Source organism: Ixodes scapularis, unplaced genomic scaffold (assembly GCF_016920785.2).
Source record: "Ixodes scapularis isolate PalLabHiFi unplaced genomic scaffold, ASM1692078v2 PGA_scaffold9__187_contigs__length_104089568, whole genome shotgun sequence".
In the NCBI taxonomy this organism is placed as follows: Eukaryota; Metazoa; Arthropoda; class Arachnida; order Ixodida; family Ixodidae; genus Ixodes; species Ixodes scapularis.
In genome coordinates, this window is record NW_024609884.1 from 59724939 (window position 1) to 59744081 (window position 19143).

At 45.8% G+C, this 19143-nt stretch overlaps 1 protein-coding gene across 3 annotated transcripts in view; it reads left to right on the forward strand.

Annotated features, from left to right (window-relative positions):
• The first annotated feature begins 604 nt into the window (after positions 1-604).
• The window catches only part of LOC8023323 (protein SERAC1), a 29488-nt gene continuing 10949 nt past the window's right edge, over positions 605-19143 (forward strand). Inside the window, exons 1-7 of one of the 3 annotated variants that reach the window (XM_029970044.4) lie at positions 605-1073; positions 3967-4049; positions 5993-6154; positions 6215-6339; positions 8005-8124; positions 11620-11857; positions 18906-19053. In XM_029970044.4, the coding sequence (XP_029825904.3) occupies positions 973-1073; positions 3967-4049; positions 5993-6154; positions 6215-6339; positions 8005-8124; positions 11620-11857; positions 18906-19053 (977 nt within the window). In that variant the 5' untranslated portion in view covers positions 605-972. Of the gene's footprint in view, positions 1074-1933; positions 2038-3966; positions 4050-5992; positions 6155-6214; positions 6340-8004; positions 8125-11619; positions 11858-18905; positions 19054-19143 lie in introns of those variants that run through there. The other 2 variants (XM_029970043.4, XM_029970045.4) reach the window with 2 other exon arrangements.

Genomic DNA, 19143 nt, shown 5'->3' on the forward strand with positions numbered 1-19143 from the left:
GGGGGGGAGGAGAGGGCCAATTGTGGATGCGCACCGGGCGCTTTTGTCACTGGCTCTCAGGGGGGAGGGGGGGAGTGGGAGAAAAGTTGGGGGATAGGAGGAGATAGAGATCGTTTGTAGAAGGGGAGGGAGTGGGCCAAGCCGGAGGAGCGCAAGGGTATTAATTTAGCTCTATCGGGTGTCGAATCGAGTGTCGAATGTGTCTTGTGCCCAGTGTGATCGCATATCTCCCTGGCGATTGGTGCACGTGACATGTCACGTGCGAGATGGATGGTTGATTGTAGGATCATTCCTTGCAGGCTTGCGCGCGCTCCAACCTCCTTGGCGCGCTCCGTCCGGTACGTTTTATCAGATCGAAGGCTAGACGTGAAGCAAGCAGCTTTGTCCGGGAGGTCACGTGCTGGGCCGATAAGTGAGGAGGGTAAGGCGGAAAATGAGAAAGAGGCGAGTCGTCAAGGGAGCTTGGCTTGTGGAGGCTACGCGGCTGACGTCATGCCCTCTCCTACCCTTCTATTCTCCATGGTTTTAAAACAGCGGATGTCTTTTTAGAGTTAGGCTAGGCGGCGCAAGCTACCACCCGTTATAAGGGTATAGCTATTAACGTCTATCCATCCATCTATCTTTTCCGAACTCTCATCCATTTATCTTTTCCGGACGCGAATCTCGATTCGGATAAAGATTCGTCTTTCTCCGATTGATCTCTGGCCAGTGGTGATAATAACTTCGGACAAATTTGCGCTTTTGCGTTCAAGTAAGTTCGCAAAAGTCAAACCTGGTCGAACCGGCGAACGCGGCGAACTGCTCAAGCGCTCAAGCTCAAACTCCACCAGCGCCTACTACTCGACCGTCGGTGTCTTGGGTGTCTTGACTATCGTGACTAACTACACGACTACGAACCATGACCCAGAGTCACTACTTCGCGCCTGGCCTGTGTGTGTAGTAGTACGTGATACTTGCCGTTGATCGTGCTGAATGGGTACGAGCGGTGCGAATATGTGGCGTTTGCTCCCAGGCGGTGTGAGGAGAACATATCGGAAGGGCGTCGTTGCTAGCTGCGTTGCTGCTGCTCTTGGGTGAGTAGAAGGCTCAAGGAAAGGAGCGCCATGAAAAATTCGTCGGGGATGATTTGGTTCCGGGTTTGGGAGAGCCACTGCCCCCTTGTCAGAGGTGCACTGGGTGCGCTCTATCAGCGAAGCCTGGCGAAGCACTCTCCGATCGCGGTGCGTGTTTCAGCCGGTTTCAGCGCGAGCTTCCTTCGGCGCCCGCGTGTAGTACTCCACGTTTTACTGAATCTTTGAAGTAACCGCGGTTTTCAAACGTGGAAGGCACCTGTTTTTTCAAAACGAAAAAGTTCAAGAGAAAATATCGACGAAAATAATCCCTGGAGAAGGGTAACAAGAAGGGACAAAGGACAAACACAAATCTCTAAACACAGCTAGGTGACTGGTGCGCGGCCGAAAAAATCCGCCTGGTCTGGGTATCGAACCCGGGACCTCTCCATTACAAAAAAGTTTTAAAAGAAAACACGCTGCAAAACGCACCGGAAAAAAAAAAAAAGTTTGATATTTTTCTGGTTTAGCCTCACTTTCGATATCAAACGTTAACTTACCCCCTTTCCCTAAAAAAAAAGTAAAACTTTTTTTTTTTTGTCTTTTTATTTTGGTGGAAGAAACACATTTAGGTGATAACTCTGGCCGCTCTTCCCACGGGGAGCAAGCTACCACATCGTGTTCGGAGCTAGCCTCGAACCAGGAGTAGTTAGTTCTGCACCGCCGCGGAGGTTGCTGAGGTTTGAGGTCTCTCTTTGGCGGCCACGGTGTCGGCGGCGTAGCGTGCTCGCCTTTTTCGCGGTGTGGTGGTGTAGTTGTGGTGTTTGGCCAGTGGCTGGCCTCGTGTTTGGCTTTGGTGCTGTGTCGATAACAGGTGCCACCATCGTGCACGAAGGTGAGCCCTAACCCGAAAAAGAAGGAAGAGAACACAGATTTTCGGAGTCTGACGGCTTGGTGGTGCTGTTGCGGTGGTGAGGTACAAGAAGCGGTGAGCGAGGGAATGCGGGACCATTGCTGGGAGAAACAACCGGAGCGGTCAGTTTGGAAGGGACCCCATGCTTGGGCGCCATCTATCCCCGTATAAGTGAAGCGCTCGGTGCACAAAACATAATGTGGTCCCCGCGTCGGACAGAGTCATCACCTAAATGTTTCTTCCACCGTGGTTTCTAACAATTGTTGAGCCCTCCCCTCATTTTCCTCCCAAAAACTACCAAAGTTCCAGTGCACTCTCAGCTCGCAGACTTAGGTGGTGCTTTTGGAGGCCAGGAACAGCCCAAACAGGAGTCGAGAAGTTTTTTTTTTTTTTTTTTTGAAGAGCAGCTACTTTACTTGTGTTTGCCTCAGACATAGGGTCTGTAAGGGTAGTATGTTCACGATCAGTGCCAGCAACAAGGACAACTTCTTTATTTTTGAGCACGCGCTCCTTTGGTCTCTTCGCGTGCACGCAGTGTTGCTCCCGCTAAAATATGGTACATCCCCCTTTCTTTGAAGGAACAAAGAACAAAAAACAAAGGCAGAACTTAAAAAGGGAAAGTAGTAAACAAACAAAACAAAGTTATACACAACAACCACGAGCAGCGCGTGGAGCGGGCTGTACTCGTTTAGATTAGTTCTGCCTGTTGGAAGCCTTGTATGTAGCCCAGGAGTTGTGGTAGCCTTCTAGGTCTCTTGGACTGACGTCCTGCTCAAGGACGGGTAAGGTTGGTGGGTGAGGCGACGCTTGGTTTCGAGGAGGTTCTGGCGATGAGGGGGGCTGTGATTCATCTCTTGATGGTGGCAAGCAATCGTCGTTGCCATCCTCTGAGTCGCTGTCGTTGATGGAGATGGAGAATCGTTCCGATGTCTTTCGAAGCTGCTGTCTGTTACGGCGGAGGATCTGGCCGTCCTTCCTCGGGTGTTTCTTTTCTGTAGTGCACCGGTGCTCGGTGGACTACAGAAAAGTACAAATATTGCAGTCGCATGCTCAGGAGGAAAACACGCTTTCAAAGGGAGGTGTTGCACACGCGTGCCTAGTGTATTTAAAGGAAATGGGAACTTTGTAGGTGTTGATATCTACACTACAGTAAAATTTTAAAAGCTAAACTGTGACTGTTATGCAAAGTTATATGTTAGGCAGAGATGTCCTGACAAGCTGCGTTCATCATTTATGATTGTCTTTTTTTTTTCTAGATATAAGAAAGGATATTTGCATATAGCAAGAAGATTTGTAAATCTTCTCGATTAGGTATAGCTGGGAATCTTTATAGGTTTAATTTTATATCAAATGCGTCATTTACTTGCTATACCAATGTAGGCATTGGACTTTCTGAGGCTACAGTTCATAAATATAGTTAGATTGAAATTAACTTAGCTTAGAATTGGACAAGTGGAAGCTTGGGAACAACCTTTATAACTTTATCTGGGCTTTAGTTTAAATTAGGCATGATGCAGTAGGGAAAGACTTGGAGGGACTATTTGATAATCTATTAGAAAATATTCGGTCAAAATCACTATATACTTTGAACTGAAAATCCACTATTTGCTCACAACTTAAAAATATCAACTATTTGCAATAAAAACGAAAGACTGCACTAGATAGCCTCATATTTTAACACTTTACCAGAGTCCTTGTTTAATTTATCATCCATTCGAGTGATCAAAAAGTATATGTCTGAATTGTGTCATATGTTCTCACAATAATCATTGTTACTTCATTATAGTCATTCTGTTATATTGTGATTTGCTTTGCTTACGTCTTTGTGCTTTGTTGGCTACCTGGTCCCACATAAAAGCATTTTTGCTCTCGTATGCCAGCTCGTTTCTGCATGCATTTTCATGTCAAATAAAATCATTATTATTATTTCTTTATTATTATTATCATTATTGAAGTAAGTAATTTCTCACTTGAGGCATAAAACTTGTTGCTCCTCTATTCCAGGACTGGATACATGGTTCACCGAGCAACATTTCAAGATGAGGTGGCCAGTGCATCTGACGACTCTTCTTACATTTATCTCGCAGGTAGATCTCACTGCTACAGAGCATGAACTGCGCAATTCATAGAGTGTCGACACCTCTCGAGCTAGGGTGTGTGCGCGGATTGGAGGGGCTGTGTGGCAATGAGCTTGGCATGTACATACGGGGACATTGTTTTCAACATTCTCGATTGCCGTTTCGCTAGTCTCCTTTCTTCCTTTAATAAACTTGTTTAGGTTTTCTTTATTTGTAATTCCATTTAGTCAGCTATAACAGCTGCAGTGTTTTAGGTTGGCTCACTTTGTACGTCCCTATGGTGAGCTAAAAGGGGGGGTGTGGTGATAGCTCGCTTTGCCCAATGGGCGTGGGTGGTCCCATAATTCAGCCTGCAGAGTGAGGCGTCATCTGTAGTTTAATAGCAGTGCTTCAGCTGTGCTCTGCGCTGCATCCACAGTCGTGAGCTACTCCTGTTTTTTCACTCAACTGCACACTGGCCCCCTCAAGAGGAGCGCAGTTGTGGTTTTGCGGTTCTTTCCCATGTGGTGCTTTGCACTGTAGGTGGCATTGCGGGACTGCTCTTGCCTGTGTGATCGTTGCGCCTTCTCTTCTAGCCCGCCATAACGTCATGGGCAAGAGCGCCATCGCCCGAGGTTAGGGAGCAGCCAGATCTGACAAAAGTCTCGAGCAATGTATTGCTTATGGCATAATCTTAAACATGCAAACGCACGTCACAATTCCAAAATTGGCTAATTATCATCGTGGGTGCCAATTTTGGGATTTCTTGAATTAACAAGCTATGAAGTAAAAATAGCACATAAGCCATGAAAACGTGCTGTCGCGTGTGAAACAGCCGCAGAAAAATAATTTTGTATTTGGGTGAGGTGTCTGCGTCTTTAACCACTTGACGGTCATCGCCGTACATGACGGCGGGGATTACACATTTGAAGGTGCCTGCCTAAACACAAAACTGTGCACACTGCAGGAAGTGTTGCTATTTACTACGTCTTTGGTGAACTATAAACTTCATATTGGCACATTGTTTTGTTTCCCGTTAACCTATTTATAGTTCCCAAATTAGACACTCTGTACACGTGATGCTCACTTCGCATGATGACCGCTCTGGCGGTAGTGCCAATGGGAGCACTGACTCTTTCGATTCAGTCTTCGAACGCTTTTCGGAATTAAGTTTAGAGGATGAGAGCTCATCATCCGACGCAGAAGTTCTGTAAAGTATCTTCAGGTAAGAATCTGAAGCCGTTGGAACGTCGCGGTACCGGACATGAAAGGAAACCGAATGGAAGGAAAGTGACAACTTTTTACCTTCAATATTTTAATTTGATGCTTCTAAACCTAAACAGCTTGCTAGCACCGTACGTGCTCCCGCTAAATAATTAACAAAAAACCTGCGCATTGATCCTTCATGCTACTCCTTTGCAAACGAAACTGGACCACCAGGAAACATCTGGGAAAATAAACTCGACCATCGAAAAGTTAAATGCTCTTGAAGTTTAATTTGGTGGCGATTCGAAGGACTTTGTCATCCGCTCAGAAACCAAATTATTCTCTTTTGTTGCACGATTGAAGGTAAATATTGATAACATTTGCTCATTTATAGTCGCGGACAGTATGAGAATGGCAGGGCGTGTCTTTGGAGTGCCCGGCCTCCAGCTCCCACTTCATGCATTTCGTCGAGCTTTGGTTTATTCGCACTCGGGGTGCACGAGACACCGAAGCGTCATCGAAGGCAGGAAGCTTGCGCTGGAGGCGGGACAACTGAAGCTCCTCCCTGTCATTCTCACCTCGTCGGTGACTCTAGCGTCATGTAGCTCGTGACATTTTTGCTCCAAGTGGGGGGGGGGGGGAGAGAGAGAGAGAGGGGAGAGGAGGAGCAGGGGGGGGGGGATCGGTTCAAACTCCCTCGATTCGAAGCTAGGTTTTTCCTCGCTTTTTTTTTTTGTATTGTCCGAACCATTTGTTGTTGATTGCAGAGTCCCGAGCGGCGGTGGAGTCCCCGACGGCGCGCAGCTGGGCCTCCGTCTTCTGGCGTCGAGCACACCGCCACTGGTACTACCTGTCGTGGGCATGCTCCCACCGCCGCCAGGTGCGCCTGGATGCTGTGCGGGCGTTGGCAGACCTGAGGCACCTGACCGGTATGCGCGTCTCGGCTTGCCCTGACCCCCGACCCTGACGGCGCCGCGCCTACCTTGCAGACGCTCAGTTCCGCGAGATTGCGCAGGCCTGTGACGTTCGGACCGGCGTCGGACTCGCAAGGACTGCATCTGCCGACATGAGGTTTTTCCTGCCCCCGCCGCCCGTGCCAGCGCACCTGTCTCAGGTAGAGTGCGACCGCGAGGGAGGACCGGCGGTACGGTGCCTGGAAAGAGTCTTTCGACCGGCGTGTTTACCCTTCTGTCCTGCCTGTGCATCAAAAGTGGTTCCGAAGTGGCAGCGAATTGCGTTACAGGAGCCCATGTGTCACCCTGTCGAATGTCACAATCCCGACGAGAAGTCGTAGAAGTGCCGGCGAAAAAAGTAGAGGGTTCCCATTGTTGGCGGCGTCCCATCTGGTGTCTGTTTGGGTTTCCGTCGACTTTCTGGTCACAAAGCAACCTGTAACCAGGGAAAAAAAATAAAAAAATAAAAATTTTCGCGAAAAAAATTTTGTATTTAAATTGGATTAATCTCATTCAAATCGCCGTAGCTAGGAGATGTTGATTTTTTACCACTAGATATATTTTTCAACATGGCAGGTTGATATATTCCCCTTCATTTGGTTGCTGATATCGATGTGGAGAAAAGAATTACTGTGAATGTAAAGTATGGTTTAATTAAAGGGACACTGACACCCCCCAAAATTAATTTTTTTATATTTTGCCAGGCAATTCATTATGGTATCAGAAGACTACCTAATGAATATTTTGCTACAGCGTTGCATATTTTTAATAAAGTAAAAAACGCAACTGGTCGAAACCGAAACTGGACTGGGGAGGAGGAAGAAATACTATAGAGGAGAGAGTTGGCAGAAGTCACGTGGCTATGCAACTTTTTTTTTTTCCAGTCAACGTATTTGCACCTTTTTAGAAGCCACAAAAAATGTATATCATATATTTTTTTTAATATTGTGTGTGAGCCTTTGATGGCCCACGACTTTGATTATATTTGGCGGTTGTGTCTATACCATAGAAAACGACACATGACCACGGAGAAGAGAGTGAGCGCGACTCAAACCGCCACAGTTCTTGATCGGCGATTTTCGGGTGGAAAGGAAACAAATCTGGGTACTTGGGTATCATGTACAAATAAAAACCTTGGCGAGCATAAATACCCTGGCAGTGTCCCTTTAACAATGTTTTATTACTCGAATCCTCTACTAGAACAAAAGTAGCTTGATTCTACTAAATAGTTATAAAGCTTTTTTTTTTTTTTGTGCGTTCTTATTTGATTGCAGTAGGACATTACTTTTCTAGTTCCCATTTTTTTTTTGCATTCTGATCTTGTTGCAGTAGGACGCGACGTAGTCGACGAACAAAGCGTAAGGTGGAAATCAAACTCAACACTTTGATTTTCTCAAAAGAGCTTCTTTCTCGCTCACGTTCAGTTTCATATAAACCTTGCTCGATGATTCTTCAATTTAAATATGAAACAAATGCACATAGAAAACATGGATTGATAAACGAACATTAAATAACACATATTGTCGGTATTCTTTTCGCGGGAAAGGTTTTGATTTAAATTGTGGCAGTAAGACTGGTCCTATTCAAATTGTGGTTTAAGTTATATTGATTCATATTCTCCCTGCCTGCGACAGAACAGGCATCTGTCACATCCAATGTGACTGCAGTGTCACCGCCAAGCTCGCGGCAGTCAACGGCATGACACTTTTATGGCGTTGTCGGGTAGAAAGGGAGGAACCACTTTTGAAGTTGCGGCAAACATGCCCGTCGGAGACACGCTGGAAGGTACCATACCAGCGTGCGCTACATCCTGGCCTCTTCTCTAGGGTGCCCTGCCGGACAAATTGCGGCTGTTGCTCGTCCAACTGCCTGCCACGGACAGGGGGTCTTGCACCAGCTTTGTCACATACCACGCGCTTCAAGCTGGACGGCCGCGGAGCCATCATGTACGTTCACCGAGAAGAGGTTTTCTCACAGAAATCTCATTGCTGCTGGCAGGTAGGCTGATCGGGCCATGGAATTCGTTCACGAAGCACAACGCCTGCCTTCAGCTTTGGGTAGCTTCCCTCGCCGTCTCCTCTTCACGGGAGTTGAAAGAACCATCCTCACAAAACAATTGCAGTGGAAATGGGGGGAGGAGGGGAAAGGAAAGAAGGAAGAGGAAATGTGCAAAGGTGGGGGCAGGCATCTTTTTTTTTTTTTTTGTGTAGGGGTGGTGTGGGGTGGGAGAAGTGCTCCAGTTCTCTCGCTTATTGACGAGACACTCGTTGACATGATGCCGTGGTTATAGAACAACACGCGGCCCTGATGTCACGCAGCTGCAGTGGCGCTGTCGACGACACTGCTCATGCGCAGATGCGACGCTTCACTCGAATTCGGTTTCTGCGCACGCGCAGTGCCCACACCTGGTGTGGGCAAACGCGGGCTTGTTTGTAAACAGCGTGTCGGTCTATAGCATTTTGGGGCTGACAACTGTAGCTACCAATGACATTGCAGGGAAGCCAGCCTGCTGGGCTTACCATCTTGCCGATTCGAAACCAAGTGTGTGTGTGTTGTGCTTCAATAGACAAAAAATCCAGAAAGGGACAAATCATATTAAGCTGATATAATTACAAAAATTAAGGGGAAAAAAAATACACATTTAAAATATAGCTGGTTTTACATGATATAGTAAACCCCGTAGCGAGGGGAAGATGGGATTTACTAAGGAGGTATCATTACGGGGTGTGTGGCTCCAATTTAACCCTTTATATGTTATGTACATAGAAGGTTAAAATGGCATTATAAACCAATTTCTTTTTGATAATATTGAACTTGTGAAAAGCCTGCTAACTTTTATTTACTATGGTACTACTAATGGGAGGAAACAGAATACAAATTGGGTGATAAGTTTATTTGACCTATGTGAGGCTAGACCGCAATACGGTTGAGCATTGTTTTGCAGGCGTGGAGGAGAACTGCTCCGCTGTGCTACAAAAGTATGCTTGTGTTGCACGAGAGCTGCCCCAAAATGTGGATTTGTCTCTTTAAGGGTGCTCCAAAATTAGATATTTTCTTCTTCATAAATTTCTTCAAAACTTCTTACTGGACTATAAAACCTGTTAATACTGTAGATTGGGCGAGTTGGTCAGGCATAATTGTGAACCAGCGCACAGGTAGACAGTTACTCAGAATCCAAACACACAGAAAAATACGCTCACACAGTGCTGAACTATCACCTGATTTGTATTTTAAATTTCCTCTTCTTCAACCCCAAGGAATAGCTTGGTACTGGACTATACCACAGCTTTCACCACATTCAAACGAAACAACAGGACAGGGTACAAAAATCATGCACAAAGAAGTACAAGTTTCACCTTGCCCCACTTGTTCACTTGTTATTTTTTTGTGTTGTTGAAATCATCTTCAAAAAAGGTTTGAAGGAAAGCTTTGTTGTTTGGGGACATGTTGACTAAAAACAGAGCCACTCTACCTTTAAATAAATTCCAATTGGCATCTGAAGAACTGTAAAACCCTTTATTTTTGCAGCCCCTATTTTTTTTTAATCGGTCAAGGAGGAAATAATCGCGGCCACTAAATTTTGTGAATTCCAGACGCCTGCATTGAAACTTAAGCACCGAAATTTTTGCATGCCCTTAAATTTCACTAGTTTTTCAATTCGTGAAATTTGCGAAAATTCAGGGCTTGCAAATATGAAGAGTTTTACAGTATGTTGAGAAAATTCCCACAAATGATGAGCCAATTAGTTCCTTATGTTTGCCTAGACGTGGAACAGGTAAGGGGTCAATGACAACCCAAAATACATATTTTGTTTATTGTTCCAAACAACTGGATATGATACCTAGACATCACACTCAAAATTTAGAAAATTGGAAACAGTGTAGTTACGAAGTGAATGAAAAGCTTAAAAAACACAGATTAAGTTCCCACGCAAGTCAGTGATGTAATGGTGAACTGGTGTCACCTTGCCCCCTTGCCGTTCCTTGCTGCTCCTTGCTGCTCCAAAACGGAAGTGTCGTAAAGCGATGACATGTGCGCTTCTTCTGATTCTTGCGCAGTCTGTTTTTCCATCTTCATCTTTGTAGGTCGTTTGGATCAAACATCATTGTTTGGCAGCAAACACAAAGCCGAGCACTCGGTAACATCTTCGTCGAAGTGCAAAGGTCACCCTGCACAGAAAAAGTCTTATCAACAGAGCTACCACTGATATCTAGTCATTCTGCCGTGTCCGGGGTCTGTTTTTGATATTTTGAAAGAAGCAGCGTGTTGCATAAACAATTTTAACATTTGCTCGGAAAGGCAGTTGCTTGCCTCCTCTTGTTTGATAGATCAAAAATGAATGTTTGCAATGGTTTCTGAGTGCTGTAATGGTGAGTGATTGGTACCCCACTCCTTTCCTTGTCAGTATTTATCAAATAGCAGCAAAGCCACTGCGACGATGATCCAGCGCTGTTTTGTTGCATCACTCGGAAGTGTTCCTGCCTTGAAGCTTGATCTCGCTTGACAAAAGAGCAAGTAGGCTGGTGATGTGGTTAAATGTCGCACCGTTAAAACCTGCATGTCCTGTTTTGAGTCCGTTGCCTCAGGTTTTAAAAGGTTGCTGCGCCACCCATATTGTAGGGCCAGTATGCCTCCGACGACATGGCATCATCAACCTGTAGCCTCTCAGTGACATCTTCAAATTGATCCTCATTTAGGTTCTGTTTTATTTTAATTACAGTTAAAATAAGTTTCTCTTTGGCTGATCTTTAGGAAAAGTTTTAAATTATTATGCATGGAAAATTGTTGTGAGAGGGAAGATGTAGCTTCCCTCTTGCAAAAATCTGCCTTGCAAAATAATTTTTCCCAAAGATCAAAATAACTAAAAAATGCAAAATAACTTTTCCCAAAGGTCGAAAAGGGAGAGACTACTAGTGCAATATGGACAAAATTGTGAAAGTAATGAGTAATTTTCTATAAATTACTGCCCTATCGTAAAATTATTAATCTGCCAGCCCAGAAAAGTAATTAATTTTAATTACTCCTACCAAAAAATAATTTATTGCGTGATTTGTACCGAAACATAATTAATACCATCTCCGTTTTACCACCGAATGTAGACAAATTTTAATCGGCAGAAAACAAAGTCTTCCCAGCCCCGTGCCAAGGTCGGGAATAATTGGTATGGTCGGGTGTGAAGTGTCAATTAGCTCCTTTCTGCAACCTCGGAATAATCTACGTGCACTGTCCACCCGCACGAGGCTGGAATGTAGTGAAAGGTGGAAGGTTCCAGGGAGAACCAAAAAGGGAAGTCGCGAGCTGGGTCCCGCGTGTAGTTGCGCTGCCATTCGTTTGACCGAGCGACCGAATCGTCAGTGGCACCACTGGCGCCCCCCTCGCATCGTCGCGCGCCCCGGGTTCGATCTGTGGCAGTACAGCGTGGGTCGCCCGTTCTGTCCCAGGTGGAGGAGCCCTGGCACGGCTCCGTCGAGACTGAGCTGGACCTGGCACTGCAGGCTCTGGTGCGCCACTGCAGCGTGGCGGAGCACCGGCACCGGCTGGTGCACGCCGGCCTGCTCCCCCTGCTCCAACGGCTGCTGCTCGAGCACCCCGATGATGTGCGCCTGCACAGCCTCGCTGCGCAGGCCCTGGCTAACCTCTCCCTGGAGCCCGACCTACACCAGGTGCTCTTCCGCTCAGGTAAGTCCGCCAGGGACGTGTAGGTGCGGTGCCTGAGTGCGTCTCCGATTGGTGTGGTTAGCATCCGCCCATACATCCAAAGTGGTCCCCGAGTGGCAACAAATGACGTTGTGAAAGCCGGAGTGTCACGCTGTCGGATGTCACCGTCCTGGCGGTTGAACGCGGAAGTGCCGGGAAAAAAACCGAGGGGATGCAAGTTTCGCCATGTCGCGGCAGCCCAACTCCTGGCTGTTCAAGCCTTCGTGAATTGTCAAGCTTGAAAGCGGCCTGCAGTGGAACAGGCGTCTGGCACATCCACCATTGCTGCTGTAACACTGGCAGCATCGCGGCCGGCGACAACGCGACACTTTTACAGCGACGTCGAGTGGAAATTGAGGGACCGCTTTTTTGAACGCGGTAAACAGACCAGTCGGAGGCACGTGCCAGGCCCCATAGTTTCGGCTCTGAGATTCCAACTGCTTTCAAGTGGAGTGTTTTGGACAAGACCAGTCGGTGGACGAACGACAACTCGTACACCAACAGACCGTGATTAGAGCAATGCCAAAAGGAACACATTCTCAAGATTACTCCCAATGTTGCGGGTGCGCATACCTGCATTTCGCTTCGAATGTTTAAAATGTGCCAATCTCGAGTCTCGCTTTTATTTGAACGAGGAGACAATTGATGAACGCTGCAAATAAATTGAGTTTGAAAACGTAATGTTTGTAATAAAGAAAATTGACATTTGGCTACAAATAATATATAGCGTTAAAAAACGAAATGTTTATAATAAAGAAAATGATCATTCACTTCATATGTGCAGCCTTAGAAAATGTAATGTAATAAAGAAATGAAATCTCTCTTTTCATTGAAAGGAAGTCTGGTCATATATAACTTGACAAGGTCACGACGGAGAGCATGCAGCTCCAGAGAGCATAGGTTCTGTGCAAACTGAAGAGCCTAAAGCCACAATCCTGGAAAGATAATGCAATTCAGTCTTTTGTTCTCATGTATGTATTGATTTGCTAGAATTAAAGAATTTACTATATATTAAAATTTCTTCAGGCCCATACTATGCTTGGTAATGACCTGTTTACATAACTGCACTTTGTATTAGAATATGTTTCTGAGCATTGAAACAATGTGGGGATTTTGGACACCGAGAACTGTGGCGACGATGGGGCGGGCGCGCGAGCGCAGGGCAGGCACGTGGAGCGAGGCGCGTGGCTAGAGACGGGACAGTTCAGCCATGGCGGCACAAGCCGCTGAACACTGGGCTCGAAGATTAAAGATGTCTCCATCATGACTTGGTCCCTTTCTCTGGACAAGTGGTGAGTGAGAATACCACAAATGGTGCACCAGCATGGGGCTCGCCACTCGTCTGGGGCCTGTCACGATGGTTGAGAAGAACATCATCCGCGACCGACACCTGTTCGGATGCCGCTCATGGGCCAAGGGCAAGTTCTGGGGACCCCTGCTGGAAAGGCCCACGCCAGGTACATGCGCTGCTTCGAGCAGCAGCAGTTGTGCAGCCCGTCAAACGCTCTGGCAGACCTGACGGCAGGAGCGCCCGAGATCCTCAAGTTGTCTGCGGGCGGCTACGCGAGGGACCCCTGACTGCGGGACGCCCTGATCTTCAAGATGATGGGCCCGGTGGATGTCCACTCGATGCTGTGCTACACCATCTCGGTAGAGCACTCTTAAGGGCGATGCTGAGGAGATCAAAGATGCCAAGGAGTCTTTGGGAGTGCCAAGAACCAGTAGGAAGATGTTGAGACGATCACGTGAGGCGTCAAATTGTCCGCGTTGTGATTCAGCTGTCCAGTGCTCCCGCCTTGCTCCTCCAGTCATGCTTGCAGCGAATCGCGCAGGAGGATAGATAGACTGTAGAGTGCAAGCCTTATCACTGGAGTTTAATTTATTTTAAAGCGATAATGCCAGCGGTTCTGTTTCTTCATTTTCACTTGAGCTAGTTCTGGTGCAAGCCGGAAGACTTCTTAAGTCAAGCGGCACTGGTGATGAAGCTCGGCTGGGCGGAGACTGGTCAGAAAGCAGGCAAAGCGTTTGTTATTGTTACTTTTCGCCTTAATATTATATCTGTGTTTATTTGAAAATGAATGTGCCTGGCTTTGATGTGCGTTCTCTCTTTTCACCCGAGCTAGTCAGGGCGTGAAATGGAAGACTTCTTAAAGTTAAGCGGAGCTATTGATTACGCTTGGTTGGAGGGAGAGACCGGTGGGAAAGCAGGCAAATACTTTTTTAGTCTCACTTTTTTTTTAATTTTAAGATGAGGGCCCAATTATTGGCTACGAGAAGTCAATAATTTTTATGAGGTGTTCTGCCTAACAAAGAAGGGTTGATGCAAACGTCTGCATTAATGAACAGTGCCTGCTGATTTTGTGGAACATGTGCAATCTAGAAGGGGCGGAAGATGTGGGGCTTTTGGACACCGAGAACTTTGGCGACGACGAGGCGGGCGTGCGAGAAGCGAGCGTGGGGCAGGCATGGGGCGCAAGGCGCGTGGCTAGAGACGAGACAGTTCAGCCATAGCAGCCCAAGTCGCCGAACACCAGGCTCTAAGATTAAAGATGTCTCCATTATGACCTGGTCCCCTTTTCCAGACAGACAATGTGTGAGAATACCACAACGTCTATAGAATAAACGGTAACTAGCCTGCAGATTTATAAGAAAAATGTGCAGTTGTGTTTTGCGGCATAGGTATTTATTTAAAAAAATGTTTGGTCTTTTGGCAATTTATTTTGTGCCGACGCTAAAAACAGGTATTATAAGTGAAATGCCAATAAACACAGAACAAAGCTCATAAATAAAAAAAAAATGTTCTAATTTAAAGGGAGGGTGCAACGATTTCCGGACTTCGGTCAAAGATTTCTGGAAGTTGCCCTCCGACACTTCTGAAGTAGAGAACCGAAAACCGATTTCGCCTGCGTGTCCTAGTTGTTGCGTAAAAAAAAGATAAATATTGGCATTTCGGACACCCCTCAACTCACTCCCAGCCTTCAGGTCACACCTGGTCCCCCTCCTAGTGACGTAATTCGGAGTGCCGTGTAGCTTCCCGTGTGCTATCTCGGAGGACGCTTCCTCTCCCTCTCTCTGCTGACATTAGCAGGCGTTATGCTGCAGCTTAGAGCCGAGCGAGGTCACGTAATCTTTTCGCCGTAGTTCCTTTGGCTGCCACTTGGGGCTGCAGGTGGGGGAAAAAGCTCGACTTTTGCTTTGCGATTATGCAGCTGAATCGCAACATTTTTAATTAAGGAGATGTTTTCCTTATTCTCCGGGACACGATAAACAACGTAAAAATGACGAGATGCAAATTCTTTTAATCATAAAATCGTTGCACCGCCCCTTTAATTCACAATTTGTGGACAACCTTATAACGCTTCATGCTTACCGTAATGTGACAATGCTTGCAAATGACGAACAAAGAGCTCAGCGTGGGTCCAATTCCGGGTACACTGTAATGTAATCACACAGAACTTCTAGTTTTCTTATCCTGCCACCCTTCTGCTTCGTGTAACAACAAAATTAAAATATTCTCAAGAAAAATGTTTCTGCTACAACAAAAGCAAGTCGCTCCTGCTTCATTCCCAAGATTCAGCCGGTAACGACCACCAGTGCAGTTTCGAACACTGTCATCCAGTTCTGACCCGAATAGAACAAACACACTGTGATAATTTGTGATGACCGACTGACCAACCTAACTCTCGTGCCACTGTCCTCCAAGGTCAGAGATTCTACTGATTTGAGACTGGCAAGGTGCCTGATTCTAGGTAAGATTACACGCCCAACGAAAATCTAAGAAAGAGCTTCAACAAAAATATTTCACGCTTTGAGCAAACATTTTTGTAAATTGGTGGGTTCTTTTTTTTGTTAATTTTAACAGATTTTGTATCTTGATCCTGGAGGATCTTTCTTGGTGTTTATCGGTTAAAACCGGAAAGACTATGGCTAGCTCTTTGCAAAGTTACCAACAAGGTTGCTGAAAATACTTAAATTAGATTTTCAACATTTACTTGATGATCACTAAGGTCATAACTTAGCGCTCCAGATCTTACACGGCTTTCCTCATAATTAGTGGTAGACAAATCAATCTTAGCAAATGTACACAATTTTGGTTTCCGCCTGGTTGTGTTGTGTGCTTGCATTGCGCACTTGTCTCTCCCTTTCTGACGAGCAGTTCATCAAAGGAGACAACGTCACCTCTATTGTTAATGCAGTGCCACACTTGTTTGTTTTTTCACTACAAGATGAGCCGGTGTGTGCAGATATGATATGTGACATTAAAATCTTTCAAGAAACATTTAGTTGTGAGTTAACACCTGTCCTATCTGCTTCTCTTACTCTGTCCCATCTATTTTGTGTGTTTCTTTAACGTCGTTGAACCTTGATCTGAAGTGCATAGTTGATAACTTGGGCTTTGCTCCGCTTATTTATGAACCTATGCAGGGCTCAAACATGCTTGTTGTGAAAGTACCCTGGCATTGTTAAAAGAGTCAGTGTAGTGAGTGCCTGGTGTTGACTCTTTTGAGTTGCTCTAGTCATGAAACTTCATTTTCACTTTGGCTGTAGAAAATTTGATGCTAATTGAAAGGTGTGAGTATTTTTGTATGAAAGGGGAAGCTAAAGAGGTGTCAGTTTTTTCATTTTTATAATAGCTTTTTTCGTCCAAATGTGTTGCAAAGATCAGTACGTGTTCACGACAGAGGTATGCGATTCTTTCCCTTGCGTGAAAATGCACACCGCGTATAAATGGGGTTAAAAAATGGATTAATGCTATATAGGGTGTTTCTATTTAAGCTTGACAGATTTGCTAAAAAAAATAGCCGGGAAAGCCCCACTAATTCGGTTTGTGCAGTTGCGTTATAGGGCCAGGGGAACATAATATAAGGGGCGAATCGTCAAGATGGATAGAATAATTAACTAAGATGTGTTAATCTACTCTTTAATTAGTGAGAATAGACATATGGTTCCAATTAGAAACCTATTGAGCATCATCGAAAACCACTGAACCTGTAATTTTTAGAAATACTTTAAGCACATGGGAAACGCAGTAGTGCGCCACAGTTACCACTCGAGCAACCGGTACAAGGCTGTGGCTAGGATGAGAGATGCAAAAAGCCACACAGGCGCATAATTGCACCGATAGCCTTGCTCCTGCTGCATGATTGGTAACTTTAGCACTTCACCGTGCTTCCCACGTGCTCCAAGTCTTCCTAATATTGACTGATTTAGTGGTTTTCGGTGACGCTTAGCAAGCTTGTAATTAGGACCATTTATTTTCAATAATTAAAGCATTAATTAACACATTTTAGTTAATGAGCTGACTGATCATTACGATTATCCCCCTAAACCATGTCCCCCTGGCCGTGTAACCCACTTGCACAAACCACATAACTGTAGCCTTCACGACTTTTTTAAACAAATCTGTTCCTGTAGCATGGATGTGTCGGACACCCCTTGGGGACCCGCCAGAGTGCTGGGGGCCCCATGCCAGCAGGGGAAGAAGAAAGGGAGGGGAGGAGGATATCAAATAAGCCAACTAATTGCAGTGTGAAAAGGGCTTCCTTCACTGTTCTAGACAGGAGAAGCGTGAAGCATTAAGTTAAAGGGTAAATAAATGGATAGATGGTAACGACTGTACCCTTTATAATCGGTAAAGTTCCTCGATAAGAGATGCACTTTGAGCTTCCTACAAGTAATGTCACTCTTGGAGCGCCGACTACGTGACGGTGCAGCTTTTAGGAAGCGAATGGCGGCACACAGCAGCAAAATGAACTGAAAGGCTCCATTTTGTTCCAACGGAATAAGCTTCCAAATTCGTGCCAGTTGTCGTTTCTAAAAGAAAGTATCGAGGAACTTTAATAACGGGCAGTGGCTCGCTCCACCTAGCCAAGGTCAACAAAGAAAATTTTTTGTTTCGAGAAGAAAGGGGAAGGGTGGGATGGTTGAGGGTTGAGCCGAGGGCTTCGTAAATAAAAAAAAAATGGCTTCGTGGACCTTGGTGGGTCCGCCGAACCCCATTTGAGAACCGCCGCTATATACCGTAAAATACCAAGCAAGTGCACACCCAAAAATTGGAAATAATCACACAAAAAAAAGGGGGGGGGGGGGGGGGAGGGATGGGGGGATGGGATCTTGTTATGTTTAAGAGCAGAAAAGCAAAAGGTGCTTATGGTAGAGCAGGCTCTTGTTTGATCCGACAGAACGGTATAGCAATATGGCGGTACCCCTGATTTTTAAGATACACGACTTAAGCTTGCTTCGCACTGGTGCTCTCATATCAAGCTTCACTGCTCTGCACTGGCTTCTCAGAGGAGCAACTGACATGAAGGAACACCTCGGTTGGCTCAGAAGTTCGCTGATATGTCCTTTGCTTACATTTCAAACATTTTAAAAGTAGAGGTGTCCACTTATTGCGAAATGGGTGCATGCTTTGTATTTTATGGTATATTATAATTTATAAGTGAGTGACACGAAATGATTGCAAAACAGAAACCTCGTGTATGTGTGATTTTGTTTTGTTTTGGAATATTCCTTATTTACAGCATTTTTTTTAATAACCTGGATGAGAATAAACTCTATTGTTGGTTTAATTAGTTCGAGACTTAGTCATTTTAACCCCATGTTTTTTCAGAGGAGTTGATAGTTCTTAGAAGAAAAAAAAAGGGTGTCTCCTTTAGCTCCTGAGCAACGTAATAAGGCTTTTACGAGCAAAGATTGAACTTTTCAAATGTCTAACAGATCTTTTTGTTAAAATGTGTTTTATTTTTACTTAACTGCACAGCAACTTTCTGCAGTGGCATCAGTTGAGAGCCCCACAAAAAGCCGTTTTCTGTAGAACGTTCCATCCATTGTCTGATCTTTTTGTGAGTAGGCTCAACACAGAGCTTTGGAAGACTGCTTAGGCGTACCTTCGCATTACGGAGTCGAGCTCTTACGTGCGGCTTCTTAGCCGGTCGCGGTACGGAATGCGGGGTCTCTCGAAACCTGAGGCGGGGTTTTCCGAGCGCAGTTTGTTTTGGTCTGCCCCTCATGTTGCGGCTGGCTCCAGGTTGGGTGGGCATCCTGGCCCGCTGGTTGCGCAACCCCGAGACCCTGCTGTCGTTCCCAGCCAGCCGGGCTCTGGCCAACATGGACACCGACTCTTCGTGGCCGATGGGCTACGGCGACGGCGTTTACCTCTTGCATCCCGAGTACAGGTGTGCCCCATTGCCTTTTTGCTCAGAACATGAAAATGGTGGGTCAAACTTTTGAGGGATGGCAGGTTGCATTGGCCGCATCAAGAGCTT